At 37.6% G+C, this 18637-nt stretch overlaps 1 protein-coding gene across 5 annotated transcripts in view; it reads right to left on the minus strand.

Moving 5' to 3' along the window:
- EPS15L1 (epidermal growth factor receptor pathway substrate 15 like 1) overlaps nt 1-18637 on the minus strand; it is a 46481-nt gene that overhangs the window by 19212 nt on the left and 8632 nt on the right. For 3 of the 5 annotated variants that reach the window (XM_030257029.4, XM_030257033.4, XM_030257032.4), the window contains exons 8-23: nt 18093-18152; nt 17517-17753; nt 16804-16961; nt 16199-16355; nt 15411-15473; nt 13804-13889; nt 13371-13443; nt 12696-12857; nt 11690-11887; nt 11262-11426; nt 9263-9389; nt 9092-9142; nt 8557-8693; nt 7484-7544; nt 7020-7102; nt 5410-5542 (exon numbers count right to left, since the gene is read on the minus strand). In XM_030257029.4, the coding sequence (XP_030112889.3) occupies nt 5410-5542; nt 7020-7102; nt 7484-7544; nt 8557-8693; nt 9092-9142; nt 9263-9389; nt 11262-11426; nt 11690-11887; nt 12696-12857; nt 13371-13443; nt 13804-13889; nt 15411-15473; nt 16199-16355; nt 16804-16961; nt 17517-17753; nt 18093-18152 (1951 nt within the window). The remainder of the gene's footprint in view (nt 1-5409; nt 5543-7019; nt 7103-7483; nt 7545-8556; nt 8694-9091; nt 9143-9262; nt 9390-11261; nt 11427-11689; nt 11888-12695; nt 12858-13370; nt 13444-13803; nt 13890-15410; nt 15474-16198; nt 16356-16803; nt 16962-17516; nt 17754-18092; nt 18153-18637) is intronic. The other 2 variants (XM_030257031.4, XM_012571229.5) reach the window with 2 other exon arrangements.

Below are 18637 nucleotides of genomic sequence, written 5' to 3' on the forward strand. Positions count from 1 at the left end.
GTAAGCGGCGAACTCTGACTGATTTCAATCTGCAGCTCACAGCAGAAAACATAATTTTTAATCTGTGAGAACCTACGAAAGACATTTTAACTGACAGGTTTCAGTCTACCAGTTCTTTCATATTTTTTTTATCCTTAATTACACCAAAGTCCCATAAAGTTTGAGAACTTCCATAAGAAATATAAAGCAACCAGAAGTTTGGTGGTGCTAAACAGCACAGGCAGTCTTCTGCCAGCAAATAAAATGTACTTCTACAGAACTCAGCAATGGTTATGGGGAGTTTGAGAAAATAATGTGCAGTGGAACGTAGATCCTTGTCACAGGGCACCTTTTTTTAAGAATGCTGAGATATTTTACTATTATTTTCTTTCTGTTTATCCCAGCTCGTTACACAAAGCACTGGCATTTCTTCAGTGCTTTTTTGAGCATTATTCAAGATATAACATCAATAAATTTACAAAACATTCCACTCCTCTCCAAAGACCCTGCAAGTTCTCCAGTAGCACCTGGTGAACATCAAATTACTCCAGCCAAGTCCTAGGGGAGCTCTATGAAACCTAATGTCCATTACGACCTTCATGGAGATGAATACCTTCCTGAAGAAAATGCACACACTCTCTTAGGGATTTTCATTGGAAGAGTCTTGTCAGAAGAGCTAAAGAAATTTTTCTTGGCTGATCTTCCTCAACCTAAAGAGAATCTTAAATCATATATGGGACAGAGATAGCGATGTTCCAAATCTTTTCATGAGACAGTAAGTTAGAGCTTTGGGTACACTAGTATCTAGATTTGCTCCTTCTGAAACACCTTCTCCTTGCTATTCTCTACTGGGATTCACTGAGTTATTAACCTTCCTCCAATTCTCTTTAAAGATTCTGCACTTAACTCCAAACAGTTATACTGAATAAATACTCAGTAGAGTATTTCACTCTAAAAACAAGATGAGATTTCTCTTGGAGCAAGCAAGGATCAGATTAGGACTTTGAAACATCTAAAAGATCTTGACAGACTGGTCAACAATGAGTAAGAAAGAAGGAAAATTATTTATGATGAACAAAACTAGCGTAAAGCTGAGATTCTACCCAAGATACAAATCTAATTAAATAATCTAATGATTGTCAGACCCTCTCTTAATCTTAGTATTCAAGAAAGGAAAGATATGGATCTGAAGGGTGCCTAATCCATGCCACACAATAAGGGTTTACCTATCCCTGCCTGATAGTACCAACCAGAGAGAGCTGTGAACTGAACTATCTGCTAATACACTCAGATCACAGCTGCTCCTCCATGTTCCAGCTGTGAAAAAACCCAAATATCAACTAAAACCAAACCAACCAACGAAAACAGCCAACCCATTTTCACTTTACAAGCAGAACAGGTCAGGATGTGTAGAACCAGACCTGATGACCCACTGCAATCATGCTACTGATAACTGCAGCAGCAGCAGAGAAGTTTCTCTACACGCTGTGCAAAGACTGTGTCCAGATAGGAGAGCAGCTCCACTGAACCACAAGCTCTTTCTAGAGATTTTTCCAGGTACATCTGAAGGCCTTTTCCTCTGACCATCACTATAAGGTAAACACAGGTTGCATCCAAAAGGCTCCATTCCAGGACCTGTGCTCTGCAACTTCCTCATGAAGGACTTGGATGGGGACTGGAAGGCAGACTTAAGTAAGTTTGGTGATGACACGCAGTTGGGAGGAGCTGTTGACTCCCTTGAAGGCAGAGATGCGCTGCACAGACATCTTGACAAAGGAAAGGGCTGGGCAATCCCCAACTTAACATGTCAAGTGCCAGATCCTACCCCTGTGCCAGGGCAGCCCTGGATGCATGGACAGACTGGGGAACAAGAGGCTGTGGACCAGCCATGTGGAAAGGGACCTGGGAGTCCCTGGCTGGTGGCAAGTTGGATCTGAGTCACCAGTGTGCCCTAGCAGCTCAAAGTGTCACCATGTTCTGGAGGGCACCAGGCCTGGCATCACCAGCCTGGCAAGGGAGGAGATTCTCCTGCTCTGCTCTGTGATGGCCACACCTCCAGTTCTGGGGGCACAGAAGGATCCAGGGCTGTTGGAGAGTGTCCCAAGGAGGGACACGGAGCTGGGGAAGGTCTGAGGAGTGGCTGAGGGCACTTGGCTCATTCAGCTGGAGCACAGGAGATGAGGGGAGGCAGAGGGGCAGGGGCTGAGCTCTGCTCTGGGACAGCTCCTGGAGCCCAGCAAGGGCTGGAGCTGTGCCAGGCCTTGGCATGGAGCTCAGGGAAAGGTTCTTCCCCCGAGGGTGCTGGCACTGCCCAGGCTCCCCATGGCAGGGGTCACAGCCTAAGGGCTGTCAGAGCTCAACAGAAGTGCTTGGACAATGCATTCAGCCTTTCAGAGGGTGAGATTGTTGGGGTAGCCTGTGCAGGGCCAGCAGTTTGGCTCCAAGATCTTTATGGGTGCCTTCCAACTCAGGACATGCCATGATTTTAAGTGTTTCCCTAATCCTGTGCTCAGCTCCAAGGGTTTGCTCTGTTTGCTCTTTGTTTTCATGCAGGAATGAGACTTGATGCCAAACTCCTAGTTCATCTGGACAAAACAGAGACGTGTGGGCAAGGTGAGAACTGTGGCACACTTTGGTCCAGGATATTGTGCAATCTCTCAGTGGGATATCAGACAATGTCTGCATGTCACATGCAAAAGCTTCACATAAAGAAAAGCACCAAATTAGGGCTAATCAGGAACAATCCCTGGTGGATCCTGTTTAGTTTCCACTATCGACTGCCTGGGAAATCAGACAGCTTCCAATGCTCTGCAAAAGTATTTCTATTTTCTATTTGACTGCAGAAGTTTGGGGACAAGTAAAGTTTCCTTTTAGAGCTTTTTTGCACCTGCCTACCAAAATGCAATCAAACCACAAAAGTGTTTTTCATATTAAACCCCCCTCAACAGAAAGAACAGTTTTACTAAAAAGAGTATGAGCATGGAACAGAAAGGCAAATTACAGGTTTGTCTGGTAATAATGAGCATTTATTTATCCTTCAGCAAGATCTTTATCACTTACTTGTTTTTTAATTAAAGAGACCAATAAGAAAGGTAAGAAACAACGGAAGCTTCTTTCTGTTGTTTCGTTGCTGAGCCCATTCTAACACACATTTTATGTCTGTATCTCTTGCTACAATCACACTATATTACTATATAATTTCTCATGCTTTAAGTAACCACTGAAGATTGTCTTAGTTGTGGAAGGAAGGGAGGAGTAGAACTGCATAAACACACAAGGCTCATTTGCTTTAAAAAAAAACCCTGTTGTTTCCTCCTTAGCCTATTTTATCATAACAACATTTGCTTTTCGTAGAGCAGCGGAACCTCACAAATATTGTATCTCCCTAGAAGGGGGGGAAGAGACACACTTAAACCATTTTTAACCAACTGATTAGAGGCTGAGTGCACATGTCTAAGTTAAAAACATATTGATACAGCTGAATATTCCTCAAATTCCTCAAACTGTACAAAAAAGGGAATGAGGACACAGAAATCAAAAAAAACTCAAGTAGGTGAGTCAGTACTCACCTTTCCTGCTACTATTACACTGCATTTGCTAAAAGTAATCATGTTTCTAACAAGAAATAGAAAGAAACCACATATAAGAGATTACATGGGTATACCTGGTATTTATTTGAATCATCCAACTTTATATAGGCCCCATTAACTCTAAAATATTTTATGCAGACTTTTTTGGAAGATGGCCACTTACATTCTTTTCTTGAAAAACAAATAAAGAAAAATAACATCATTCACAATGTGAAATAAGATTCCCTTCAGCTTTTCTATTTCTCTTTTTATTCATGTCTGTCCTAGTAATTGATATTTGTCAACATGATATGTTATGTGGGTTTTTTAATTACTGAAAACTCATAAGTAGAATAGTAGAAAATATTAGAAAATACACAAAGCAAGACTAGAACAAACTACTTCAAGGTGTTTTCCACAGTCCTAGAGCATTTCCTGACAAGTTTGCTTCCATACTCACCTACAAAAAACCTCTCATTTGCTGCTTTCAGGGTTTTAGTGTGCACCATCATCTCTTAAGCAATAAAATCACAGCAACAGGAACAAAGTAATGCTGCTGCAATGGGCTGCCTGTAAGTCTATTATGTGAAATGGTATCTTTCATATCTTGGATCAATTTATGGGATAGGTAATGACATTAGGGATACCCCGGTAATAAGTAAGCACTTTTCACATTATCCAAGGAGTTTGTTGTAAAATAACTGGTTTGCAAAACCAGCCATATCAACAATACCTGTCACAAACAGACTGCCTGCTCTGCTCCAAAATGCACCAGCACAAAGGCAGAGAACCCACACACTACAGGAGACATTAATGATGGATCTGTTCTCTTGTACTATGCTTCCTAATACAGTCTGAGGATATATAAATACATGATGATCAATGTGTTTAATGCAAAATACTGTGCCTATCCATAAGCAGCATCTAGCTTCTGTTGGTTTTTTTTTGAGCCAACTGAAAGTTCCCTCTTGATATCAACTGAACTCTACCATTGTTGTTAAAAGGAGACTTGAAACTACATGGCTTCAGTTCTTTAAACAGTTTCACTGGTAGCTGAATATCTTGAAAACAACTGCAAGGAGAACAGAAATTGAAGCTCCACTAAGAGAGATCTTATTTTCAATCCATGAGATTTTTATATCTCCCAGATCTCCATAAATAACGGACTTGAAGCAGGAGCAAAGCCATATATATTCAGCAAGTGTCTTCTGTTTAATGTGCAAATGCAAGAATGATCCTAGCTGAACAGACAGATCAGGACAGGTCTAAATGTTCTTGTCAGTACCTAGTGGCAGATGCCTCAGGAACATCAAAACAAGACAAGGATGCAGCCATAGTCATACTGCCTTGCTACTCAGCTACAAAGAGGCTAAAGCCAGTATTTTGGCTTTTGGGGCATCCCATTGCCTTTGTTTCTTCTGAAAATTATCTAGAGGGTTTTTTAAGACTATTTAAACTTCTTTGCATTCACCATATTCTCTGGCAAACACAGAAATAAATCCTGAATTTAGATTACCGTATAAAAACAAACCTCTTTATTTTAAAGATACCATTTACTAATCTTTTATGTTGCCTACTTAGAAAATACAGGTTTTTTCCTCCCATTTTTTCCTGCCACATGTGATTTTATAGATCTGTGATAGCACTCTCTCATCATCTGTTTTGAAGATGTTTTGAAGAACTCATCATCAACTTTGAAGAGCTTCAGTCTGGTTTACTGATAATTTTGTCATTTACCAATAACCTCACATCTTCCTCAACAGTTGAAATATAAGATAAACAGAGAGTCAACTTGTTGTTACATCCAGCAATACACTGTAAATTGAAAAAAGCAGCTTTTAAAAGAAGAAAACCTCCTTACCACTGGGTGGCTTGGGTCGTGGAGGGACATTTTTCTTGGGTGGTAATGCTGGTGTGTCTGATTTGCTTTTGAAAGGGTCATCTGTGAATCCTGCCCCTCCAAAAGAGGAGGCAAAGGGGTCTGAAGCTACTGACTACATGAGAAAAAAGAAAAGAAAAGGGATGTAAGCACATTGGAGAACACCTGTGGCTTCATTAAGCTACAGATTAAGTCAAGTAAAAGCATTAACTTCAAAACCTGAGGGCAGATTTACAAATTGTCACTGGTGTAGGAGGCTCCTGCCCAGTGACAGAGGTGCTAAGATTCCATTAACATTCAAAAGACCTTATGCTCTTAATCATTTAAGTACTTCCAGAACTTTTTGTCCTAGCAACAAAAAAGCTGATGAGGAAATAAAAGGAAGTAAAACTTTACTTTTTACTATTTGGCAATGAACAGTCACACCACAGCCTGACCTTCACTCTAATAAACAAAACCATGACAGAACCTGGAAAAACACTGCAGAAGGGATAACTTTAATCCAAACTTTTCTGAAGTTACACATAGGTATTCGACTTTTTAGGGAATATCCAAAAGCATGTGTTTAAATCTTCCTATATTCAGACAGCTTTTCTAAAGGACTCTCTTATTAATTAATTATGTAATGCATGTAATTATTATGTTGTGCAGGGAAATTTATCACTGTGAAATGAAGAAAGAGGAATTTTGTAAGCAAAGGTAAAAACTGCAGTCAAACCTTTGCTAAAATTTCTACCTCAAGCCAGCCATGTCTATTGGTAAAGGCTGTTGCCATCTAGTGGAGAGCTAAAACTCTCCCCAAAATAGTAAAAGTTAGGGAAGGAAAAAAACCACCAAGAAATATAACTAGTGAAAGTGAAATGATAACCTATTTTATTTTTAACATTTACTCCACAGTGTTCAAGTGTTACTGTAGAACTAATGTAAGGAGTTGGGCACTGATGTTAACTGTGAATTCCAAACTCCACCTCAGGAAAGCAGACCAAGACCTTTCCAATAATCCATTTTTTGCATGTGTGTCCTGAACCTTTTTCTTCATCTGCTATTTAAAATGAACAGAAATTGCACATTTAAAACATGGCAGAGACTGACTGTTCAGAGTGGAGTAAGGTTAGGTTACATATATTTAGTAGCACAGTATTTTGTTAATAGTTGGACTCAATCTTACAGGCCTTATCCAACCTTAGTTGATTTTATGGTAAGTTTAGAAACAAATCAGGATACTTACTATGAAGTAACCAAGAAGCCAATTCCAGGACTTAGACGAAGGCTGGATACTGAAATATATTAATATCTGCAACAACTACCTCTTCTTACAAGTTAAAATTACAAGTTAATTTATTTTCCTGATCTGGTATTTGAAAACATTTGTGAAAAGTCTATTTGTCCCTACTGAATCTATCAGTCTTAGTAAGACTTTGCCATATCTGACAGGGCTGGAAAATTCTTTGCTATATAGCTGGTGAGGCTGATTGAAAAAAAATTAACAAAACCAGATTGCCAGCTGAAAAGTTACAATCATATCACACTCTTTTAAAAAGTGTCTGTACATATATTTTTAAATGGACAGTTGCCTTCCTTTTAACCTTTACCTTTGACATCTGACTGAAGTCTGCAAACCCCTCACCACCACTGAAAGCGCCACTTCCAAATGGATCCAGTGTTCCAAATGGATCTAGAACAGATAAGCAGGAAAAAAAAAATTATTTTGAATAATACTTCATAATTACAATGAATGCATGGTGGTGCCAATGCCAATGAAGCACAAAACTAGGCAGATGGTTAAAAAAATACCTGCATTTTAACCTGCCATGAGATGTTCAAAGAGAATTCTATAAAACAATAGGGTTTTTGCCAGTTGTTTGGAGGGAAAATATGAGAAGAAAAAAGTGACACCCATGGTGCCACACAGAGAGTCTTTATGAACTGTAACAAGCTCATGATGTTTTTTGACAATGGTTCACAAGACTCTTTATTCTCAACTCTTATATTTGATTTTTCTCTCATAAAAAGATACCTCATTATTCATCTTCATATAAAAAAGTTTACTGCTTACCTGGACCTTTTGAAGAGATACTGGAAGACGTAAAAGGATCAGTGCTTTCAAAAGGGTCAGGCTAAATAAGAACAGATATACATAATTATTTTTCTGACGGATTGTGCATTTACCATTTCACGCCTATCAAAATCTCTTGCTTTAAGACAAATAGTTTCCAGTTTCAGACCACTCTATTCAGTGGACAGAGTAGGATAAAATCAACTGACTATATGGAATTTACATTATTAGTGCATTTGGCTATTGATAGCCTTGAACACGACACCAGGTACCCACAAGTGAGAAAAACATCCCACTGAAATATATGCAACATTAATTACCAGGGCAAAATATGAAAATATACCCAAAAGTGTTTAGCCTTTAAGCAACAGAGAGAATATTCAGGTCATGCATTTATATTATTATTAATTTAGGAAGTCTGTACACTGCTTCTTTTTAAACAGATGGTTTTAGAGCTGCTCTTCAGTCTGACAAGTCAGCTTTTATTTAAGTACAACCCTATACTGCAAGACAAACTAACTTCCCACAGACTGAATCTGGTCTTGGGTAGCAACACTCAGTGAATTGCATAAGAATGAGGGAAAAACTAATAAAAACAAAACCAAGAAATTCATACTCCCCCCAGACAAGCACACACATGTACATCAGGACAGCTCAGAACTGCAACTATGGCTACAACAAGTGTGTGTTCTGTGCAGTCTGTGCTGCTCCAAAGTCTGCTGAGGGCTCAGGAATCCTTTAGCTCCTCCATCTCATTCCCTATGTAACTGCAGAAATCTATGGGATGGAGGGAATGGTGGGAATGAGTGAGTGCTGCTGGTTTGAAATTCCCAATAGAGAGGAAAAACATCCATCTAAAAGTACTTCATGGTGAATGTATCTCATTATCATGGAACCAGAGAGAACACTGCTGATTGCCTAAACAATCCACGCTTAGATTTTAAGAATACAATTAATGATATTTCATCAGTTAGGAAAAATTATTTTGTGTTATTTCACTCCTTTTAGCTTTTGGACAATAAGCCTATCAATAGTAACGAAATCTATTAAGTGTAGATTTTAAAATTACTGACCTTTGAGGGTAAAGTAGGGGTTTTTGTGAATGGATCTGAGGTAAATGGGTCACTCTTCACCTGTTTCTTGAAGAAATCCTCAGGGGCAGAACTACGAAATGGGTCACTTTCCTTAAATGGATCTCCTCCAAAGGGATCTAGAAGGAGCATGAAAAGGTCAATACAATGTAGCACTAGTGTGTCTATAAAGAACATTCTATATTTGACCTCACACTCACTGATACAAATTTTCTCACACAAACACAGTGTTTTGATAAATCTGATAGACTTCCAGAGACCTCTCTACAGAGGGTATTTACTAAGTTTGAGCAATGTGTTTACATTAAGCTTTCAGACTTAATAAAAAGTTACACACTTCTCATTAAACATATTGATTCTGAATATATATAAACCTGTTGGGTTTCTATGTTCCCACATGCAAAACAAAAACCAGAAGCCAGTGAAACCTTTAGGCTTCCTTTGTGTTTGTAGATCTTTGTGCTTGGCTACAAATTGTTTATACCACATCTGTCCTGTCATTAAAAAGAGATATTACCTGCTGGAGCAGGTGGTTGTTCTGCAAAAGGATCATGCTGGAATGGGTCACCTATGCAGAAGAGAAAAACAATTTGTTTTATTTATTATTTAGCAAGATGATAAAAGTTTGTGAAAATATAATTTACTCAACAATTGATCTTCAAGGTCCTAGATAAGATTTGTCACTTACTGCCTTTGAAGGGGTCTGCTCCCTTAAATGGATCAGATTTGAAAGGATCTTCTGACTGGAATGGGTCTGTATGCAATTCTTGTGTATTATTGGTAAACATCAAGGCTTTATTCTTAAATGGATCATCCTAAAAATTAAGAGGAGAAATATCAGAGGAGCTTATCATTATAAAAATAAAAATGCCCAGTTACCCATTTAGCAGAAATTGTATGCTACCTTGGTTCCTGTTTAACAGTCTTTAAAATTACTTCCTAAAGAACTTTCTGAATATGTGACTTCTAACTAGAAGTAATTACACAGCAGAAGGAAATGTGTACCCCGAGGCTACACAGAACACCAGAAGATAACAACACATATAGCAATTAAATGTTAAACTGTTGCCCATATTAATATATTCAACGCTCAAACATTTAAATAACAAAAGCAAACCAACCTCAAACATCACAGTATCAAAAAATTCTTCTCCCCCCATTATAGTTCAGCTTCAGGTAACATACTTATTTAAAAGGAAAGGATATAAAAATAATCTGTGGACTAGAAATACAACAAATTACTACTGGGTAATCAGATACTAGATTGCTTCTTCTTAACTCATTTTTGAGCTTAAAGCTCCAAATACTGATTTCCCATGAAGGAAGAGTCACCCCAACATTCTGATGACAGAGTTTTCCCAGCAGAGGCGAAATCTACATTTGTCAAGTTACAGAACATGCATGAACAAGCAGCAAACTGAAGTTATGAAACCCCTTCATGACAATCATTTTCATGATACTCCTGGCTTGGGTCTTGTTTGGAGGTCTCTGATGAAACCCCAAGTGCACAGCAAAATTCCAGGGACAATGGGAGCCATTCCATCCCAGCAAAAGGAATAGCCAGAAACAGCTCCCCACTTACACTGCCCCCAACACCAGAAAGAGACAGGATTTCTTTCATCCCTTTACAAGATGCAAATGAAAACGTCCTAATTAATACTTCTCAGAACAGCAGGAGGGAGGTGGGGAGAGAAGGAAGAGGAAGGAAGAATTGAGAAACAGGAAAGTGGCACAATGGTTAAAAAAATTGCTATGAATACAGACTGGTGTATTCTGCCAGTAATTGGCTCCTAGGTTTTGCAAGAAAACATCTGGAAGTTTTCACTGGAAATTAAATATATTTATGCAAGCCATGCAAGCACAGAAACTAAGCACTAAGATACTTTAGTACAAGTTTCTCAATGTACTGTTCTTTTTAATCTACACTGTTCTTCTTTCGAGCAGTTTGTTTTTACAGAGCAAGTGTGAAGTGCTGCATAAAAGCAGCAATGCCTGATAAACACTTAGTAACACATTACATATTCAACTTCATATTAAACCCCCAGCAAATACTGTGTTTACAACAGTAAACATGTTTCCATAATGAAGAAGGGACATATAGATGTGCAAGCAGAATCAAGCAAGGATGAAACTTTTATCTTGTCATACTTAAGAGAAGAAATAAGCTTAAAAAACAAAAGAAAATTTTTGTGTTTTAGAGGAATATTTAATACCGAAATCAAGATTAGATACCCAAAAGAAATTGACTCGAAAAATGTTTAAGAACTTGAAAGATTTTTTGATTTGGGAAAAAATACTGATTAAATAAAAACATAATAAATGAGAAAGTTGATGCTGAAATTATTTAAGCAAAAGAGAACCATCCTTTCAGAAAGGAAGCATGAGATATCTAATAAATATAGCTCATTATTAGTAAAGTAGAAATTTGTAGAGCTTCCTTCGAAAATAAGAAATACATGATAAAGGAAAATTTACAGCAAAAGAAGGTTTCACCTTGGTAAAGTGGAGAAGAAAAAATGAAACACTAAACTGGAAATAAAGCCCCACCTCTGTCCTGAGACTGAACATGTGACAGATTACAAATCCACAAGACCATGTGCCAAATACCAGCTAAACAATACTTCAGATGAGGTGCAAGTCAGAAGCTTAATTAGTGTAAAACATACTAAATAACAGTATTTTTTTACCATAGCTCCATAATTGCTTCTTTCTGTCTGCCCAAGGCCTTCACTCATGTCTGCTAAATTTGTCAGACTCCCACCATTAATCCCATTGAGGGCTTCATTGTATTCTTCAATGCTCTTATTCATTTCCTGGTGGCTCTCTTGCAGCTGAGAGAGTTTACTTCTTGCCTGAAAAGAAAAAATGCTTTAGCATGTTACACACTCAAGAACACTGTCATTCTTACATTCTTACACTCTCCTTAAACACTGGTGCCTGACTGTGGCATTTTATTCCCACAGGAATTGAATGCTTCCTGACTCAAACCAGGAATTTGCCTACTAAACACCAGTCAAAAAGCCTTATTTCATGAACCAGGATTTTTTCCTCCTCTGAAAAATAATTTTTCAACTCATTTCAAAAGCAAAAAAAATGTATAAAGCACAGTGAATACCTGGTTTATTTCTTCCTGGGTTGATTTTAAAGATTTGATTATTGTTTCAAGCTGCACTTTTCCAGCCTGGATACTCTGCTCCAACTGAGTCTCTTCTTGCTGGAGGCGATTCAGCTCTGCTTTTGCTCTATTAAGGTCATCTTCCTGTAATTTTAAATCTGATTCCTGAGACTGAATCTGCATTTTTAGTGATGAAATCTGAAACAACACAGTTGAAAAATTAAGAGTGAAATTCAGAATTTATTAAATGATGAATTTACAATAAGTAATAGGAAGTGATACAGCAACCTATCAACTACTAAGGAAAATATTTAGAACTTAATATGAAGTTATGCTACTTCTGCTATTACACAAAATCCTTGATAAAAGCGCATTCAATAAAACCTAGAGAAATATTACTTTCAATTAGAGAAACACCCCACTACTTATAAAGGTAAAGCTGTTTCCTAGATGTTCACCTTCAGAACTTGGTCCCACTCAAACATTTATCAAGTAGTTTAATATTGATTTTAAGAGTTAAAATTACAGAGTTGCTTATAACCTTCCTTATACACTTTCTTCTGTGACTTCCTTACACAGGAAGTTTCTACCTTAAGGTAAGATCCTATTTCCACTGGCAATTGCATCCACCTGAAAACTCAACCCTGATGGCATTCAGAGTGATCAAAACCAGCACCACTGCCATGGACTGTCTCATGGGTTAGGACTACTGATTTTCAACTGCCTTATTAGGCTGAATAAATGTTTAATAAAAATGGAATGCTACAGTTTAATATATTCTCAGAAGAACAATTCCTGTAGAAAGGGACCTCTGGAGATCATTGGGTTAAACTTTTATGACTTTTATGGAAGGTATTAAGGATAGCAAAATCCTTTCTCTGACCTCTATATTTTTGTAAAAATTGCTATTTATGGTAAAAAGAAAGTTTATTCATTAAATAAATAGATTTTCCCTCAAGAGAAGGCATTTTACTCTTGAGCAGGTCCAGAATTAACATCCACTTACCACCTGTGTTTCTTCCTGGCATTTCTGCCTTACATCATTCAGCATATCTTTCAGTTTGGCTTTCTGCTGGTCCATCTCATCCAGGCGGTCTTGGGCATCTTGTTTTTGAGCCTCCAGCTCTTGCAAGTTACTTGTTTCCCTATCTAAATCATTTTGCAGCTCCTGAAGAAAATTCCACAACTTGTAACTCATATTTAGCTGCTGTCTTAAGGAAGCATCAGCCACAGACAACTTAGCAAAATTCAGAATATTTTCTATATCATATATACTACACCTTGCATTGGCCTATTTTGTTTCTGCAGGAACTTGTGTAAGATATCAGGAAATAAATTACTGCTCACAAGAAGGAAAAGGGACTGTGACACACAGTACATGGCATTGAGTTATCCTAATTATCAAAACCAATACTCTCCAAACACTGATTTCCTAAATTACATGTTAGCTAAACACTAACAAAAAAGACATTCAAACTGTTCGCATATACTATGCTTATATTAGCCAGCATCAGATGAAAACATTTCTGATGGAGAACAGTAAGATAATTTTTTTTCTGCCAGTGAGAGGAAAATCCCAAGAAAGAATGAGAAAAAGAATGATAGAATGACAGAAAAAATGCTAAAATGCCACATATTACTTAGATTAACATGGAAACTATTGATGATAAATGGTTTTTACCTGAACTTCATTCGTTTTCTGTCTGATTGATTCTTCCTTTTCCCTAATGTCCTGCTCCAGAGAATATTTTTCTCTGTCAGATAAACAAGAACATGTATTTGTGATTAGTTAAATAATACAACACACATGCAAAAATCAATTAAATATTATTCTGGAAACACCATGCAGATAAAAATGGCAGCCTATATTCTCATGTATTCTTTAAAGGAGAAAAGGTGCATAGGTTATCAATTATTCTTTGAAAAATGCCATCTGTGCCCATCATCAATCTTTTGAAGTCTCCTGATAGACCTGTAGGGTACCACTAGGAAATTCAGCACAAATTACAGCAACAAATAATGACAAAATTACTAAGAGAAAATAAACTGACACATCAGTACTACAAACTTAGTTATTCTGCACCAAGACTTTGTTAACAGTCCATAACTATTACCTCTGCAGCTGTGCAATTTCTTGACTAATATCATCCAGCTCCTTCACCCCTGTAAATTCTCCTGATCCAACAGAACTTGCACTGTCCTGTTAAGAATGAAACAATCTATTAAAATGTCAAGCTGTAACAGAAGCTCTTCTTTTAACAAAGGCTGAGGACAGAGGTGGGATAAAAAATCCACATTATTTGCAATTGCAAAATTCCACAAGAGACATCAAATTATTCTGTAACAAGCAAGGAACATGCCACACAATTCTACCCATGAGACAGGAGAATTTTTAAATATGCCTGTTTAGCAGACAGGACAGTTGACACACAGCAATGAAAGGACAGGCACAATGCCAACAAGGAAATTGCAGACTATGGTAGAATTAAAATTCAAAACCTAAAACTCGGTTCTGCTACAGTCAATAGTAAAGTTTACAGGGGACTTAATGAAATCAGATTGTAATTCCAGTCTTCAAGATCGCTGTCACAAATCAATGGCAATTTCTGCAATTATACCCCATTTCCTATAGGTTGTTTCTACATTCATTCAAGCACAGATCAGGGAAGATACAGAGGGCATCTCCTGCCTTCTAGATAAGTTAAGAAAGGATGCCAGCATTAGGTACAAAATAGGTTGTTTTTATATTGTTATTATAAAAAGAATTGCTCTTTAAAAAACAAAAAAAACCACCACAACTGAGGAAAAGCTGCAGCACTGAACTCACTGCTAGTGACAAACCAGGACACCTACAACTTTTATATAGCATTTCAAAAAGAAGGCAGAGTTGGCCTGCTTCACTCACTTTGAGACTGCTGTGATAACCATAGAAAGCTTGGCTTTATTACATATTAAAAAACAAACAAGAACCCAACCAACAAGCCAAGACCAGCAGAGTAAGATGTGACATTTTTGTGGAAACAATAGGTGAATATACAGTTTAAATAATTTAATTAAGTCTTCACTTTTGGGGGATAGCCCTCACTTTTTGGTATTATGCCATTAAGTAATCACAAATACAACAACAATACAGACTAATTCTTCAAATAAGCAACTCAAAAATCACTTTTATACTGTCAGGACAGATAGAGATTTGCTGGAAGACCTGTACTGAATGCTGGACAGGATCACAGCCACGTGTCACCCACCATGACTATGAAATAAATTCAAATTAGCTCCTGCACTGGTTAGGATAAGAGTCCCTTAACTAAGCTCACAATGGCACACAGTTTATTTTATCTTATGCTCAACTAAACATAATACATGGGAAAAAAAATTTGCAATTAACTGAAAATAGCAGGAAGCTTAAAGCTCTCACACCAAGATGTATTTACTGCTCGCAGCTGCAGAAAACTAGTCCAGGAGTAATTTCTACAGCACTGAGCTGCCTGTCTCAGAACTTCCTGCCAGGTCAACACATCTCCAATTGTTGAAGGAACATCACCAGGTTGGCAGCCAGTGCTGGGCACTTCACATTGCTGTGACATTATCACCACACCAAGAGCAGGTGGCACAGAACTCAAGAGCAGAGACAGGCACAGGTGTAGAAATAAAAACGTTTGGAAGTTACAAAAAGCATACATTAGAAATGTGCATTCCTTTGGACACTGCAATTACTCACACGCCGCATTTCTGTTAGTGCTGAGATCTCAGATCCTACAGGGGTCAAGTAACCTGATAGAGTCTATAGGAAAAGAATATAGGAAAAACCTTAGGAGGACCATAGCAAGAGCAATAATTAAAATATATTTAGAGTTCCAAAGGTTTCTGGTTAGGCAAAGCAAATAAAAGTAAAGAAAAGCACAGTATAATTTATAGAAAAGGTGAATGTAGTGACATGACAGAAGAATTTCTTCAATTCAGTTTCAGAAATGCACTGACATGCTATCAAGGAAAGGAACAAAGCAGGGTCAGCAAAGGCTCTCCAGTCAAGTGGTATTAGCAGTGATGGATACAGGACTGTGGACTGCTACACAGGATGAATCCCAGAAACTAGGAAGTCATCACTCCTCATTTAGCCATTAAAAAATTTACGTTTCCATGGGAGGAATTTGGTGCTGATGTCAGGGACAGGCTGCTCAACCAACTTTTAATATTTGCTGTTACAAGTTCCCTCACTTAATCTTCTGTATGACAAAGGATTATTTTTTATGCTAGATTTTTTCCAGCATTATTAATCCTTGGCTAATGGAATATTTTACTGCATTTTTCTTTATTTACTGTCTTAGTTGCTAAAAAAATAGCTATATTTTCAAATGTTAAAAGAATTTTGTTAGAGGAGATAAGAAAAAATATTGGTAATTCTTTATCATAATACTAAAAGAAAAACCCACATAAAATTCATACTCAAAGCCCATTACTTTTAAAGCACATAAGTTCAGTGTTATCTACAACAAATTGCTGACTTACCTGGATGGGTGTGTTTCTGTCTGAGGGAGGGATCATATCTGGAGTTAACACCTGTGGAGGATCAATCCCTTTGCTGACCTTCTGCTGAATGAAATACATGGCAAGTGCAAACTGGTCTTTGCTGAGCTTTCCCATCTGTCTCGTGTCTGCCAAAGACCTGATAAAAAATACATCATACTTATAAACAAGAAAATCTTATTTCTGTTCTACTAAAAAGCCTGAAATACATACATACATGTATTTTCTTCCTGGTTCATCCTCATGAGAGCTTACTTATTCTAGTCAAATTTCCATAAACAGTGCAGTATTTTATTAGACATATTTAACTGAATAGTGTAAGTCTGAGAAACTATTCAGAGCACTAGAACTTCAAAAGACAATCACAATTCACAGACTGACCTATTGTCCCCCTCCCAGAAGAGCAAAGGGAGTATTTATTTCTCTCTTAATTTGCCATATAGCCCACATATTGCAGTATGTGGACAAGTAAAAGAAGTTGGGGTTTTTTGTTTGTTTCTGGCATTTTTTAAATGTTAGAATCACATTCTGAATCTGAGTTCCCAGATCAGAAAGTTACAACAATACAGCTAGTAAGGAATTCTTACCATATATGTGCTAGGAGATTCTGAGATAGACCTGAATGCATAAAAATGTCCTTTACTTCTTGGCCACTCACAAACCCGTCCATGTCTGTGTCTGTTTTTAAGAATATTTCATCATATCGTACTTTTTCAGACACTGGTACCACCCAATTCACAGCTGGCTGCAAAACAAAGGTTGGCATTTCAAAAGAACAGAAATAGTCTTTATGAACACACTGAGTATACATGACATTATCCAGAGCTGGATGTGCTGAACATTTTGCATACTCCAGTCTGACTAGCAAATAAGTATTTTCATTGCATGGTTTAACTTCACACTTTTTATCTGAATAAAACCACTGATAAACAGCTATTCATCAGTGGAAAAGCATTAATTCTTCAGAAATACAGACCCAACTAGGCATACAAAGTCCTCATGCTAATAGCAGGAGATTTAGAAGTTGATTAATGATTTCTTTGGAATTAAAGCAGATACACAAACAAAACCTTTCTATGATTTCACTTTCTACATAGAGTGAAAATTCCCCCTAAGATTTGCTACCTCGTGGTCACTGCTTAAAATTCACCCAATGTTCCTCCAAGTCTTACCATTCTCATTTCACCTTCTCCACCCAAATCACCCAAACACACGAGGCAGAAATCAAAAAATGCATTTTTTTTTCCCCTACAGCTTACAAATACACAAATCTCCAAAAATAAGAAAGAAAGGCATGTACCTGTGCTGGTTTGATGCTGTGCTTGGGAGATAAGCTCCCTATGCTGTTCAGACTGTTGCCACTGTCATGGGATGGGGTGGAACGGAGGCTGTCTTTTGGGGGAGGACTTGCAGGGAGAACAGGAACTGCACCAGGAAAGACTGGTGTCTTCTTTCTTTTAGAAGGTGGTATGAGAGAAGGAGGCAATTGTGAAGGAACTGACTCTTTCTCAAGAGCTCTGTAAACCAAATGCATTGCCTGCAAAGGCAAAAAGGTCAGATAACATTCACAATTATTAGAAAAAGCAACAAGATCTTCCTGTGTCAGTCATTTACATATTAGTAGAACGAAGACAGTAAGACTAGGAATGTAAACCAGAACAATTAATTTTTAATGTAATTCCAACAAGTTTAATCTTGACACAGGCCAAGAGTCAATAGATGAATTTGAAGAAGGTCATTAAATAGCTCCATGAGAACAATTTAGATTAGAAGGGCTGACTGTAGCACAGAAAGTTGCAAAGCTCTTGAGAAAGAAATGAGCTATTTGCTTCAACAGACAGACAAGGCAGTGAATTGAGAATTTAAAGCAACCTACCACAGCAAATTCATCCTTGTCCAGGTGACCATCTTTATCAATATCACTGAGATCCCAGACCTACAGCAATTAAGATTAAAAAAAGATTTGCAGATCAAGTTACACTTTATGTATTCATTGTATTAACATGCCCTCTAAAGACTCCTCAGAGGTTTTGGTGAAGATCAAAATTAGTTTTACTATCTATCTGAACATTCTCTGATGAAACAGGCTGGATTAGAGTTTTCTGGCCACATGAATCAACACTGCCTCTAACAAATTCTGGCTGCAACACAGGCAGGTTTTTCATCTTTCTATGATGCAATTACAGAGTCATCAAGCTGAGTAGAAGCATTCAGAGGTCATCAAGCTGAGTAGAAGCATTCAGAGGTGACTTTCAAAACTGCCCAGAGGGTGTGGACTAGCAGATCGTTCAAATTCCTCACAATAAAGTTCAACAGAAAATTCAATACATCTCTAATTCCTATTCCATTCCTAGATGATGAGGGTTTTCTACTAAAAACTAAAACTATGTGCAGCTCCCTCTGGCCCCCTGAATTTCCTGT

This window comes from Taeniopygia guttata, chromosome 28 (assembly GCF_048771995.1).
Source record: "Taeniopygia guttata chromosome 28, bTaeGut7.mat, whole genome shotgun sequence".
Lineage (NCBI taxonomy): Eukaryota > Metazoa > Chordata > Aves > Passeriformes > Estrildidae > Taeniopygia > Taeniopygia guttata.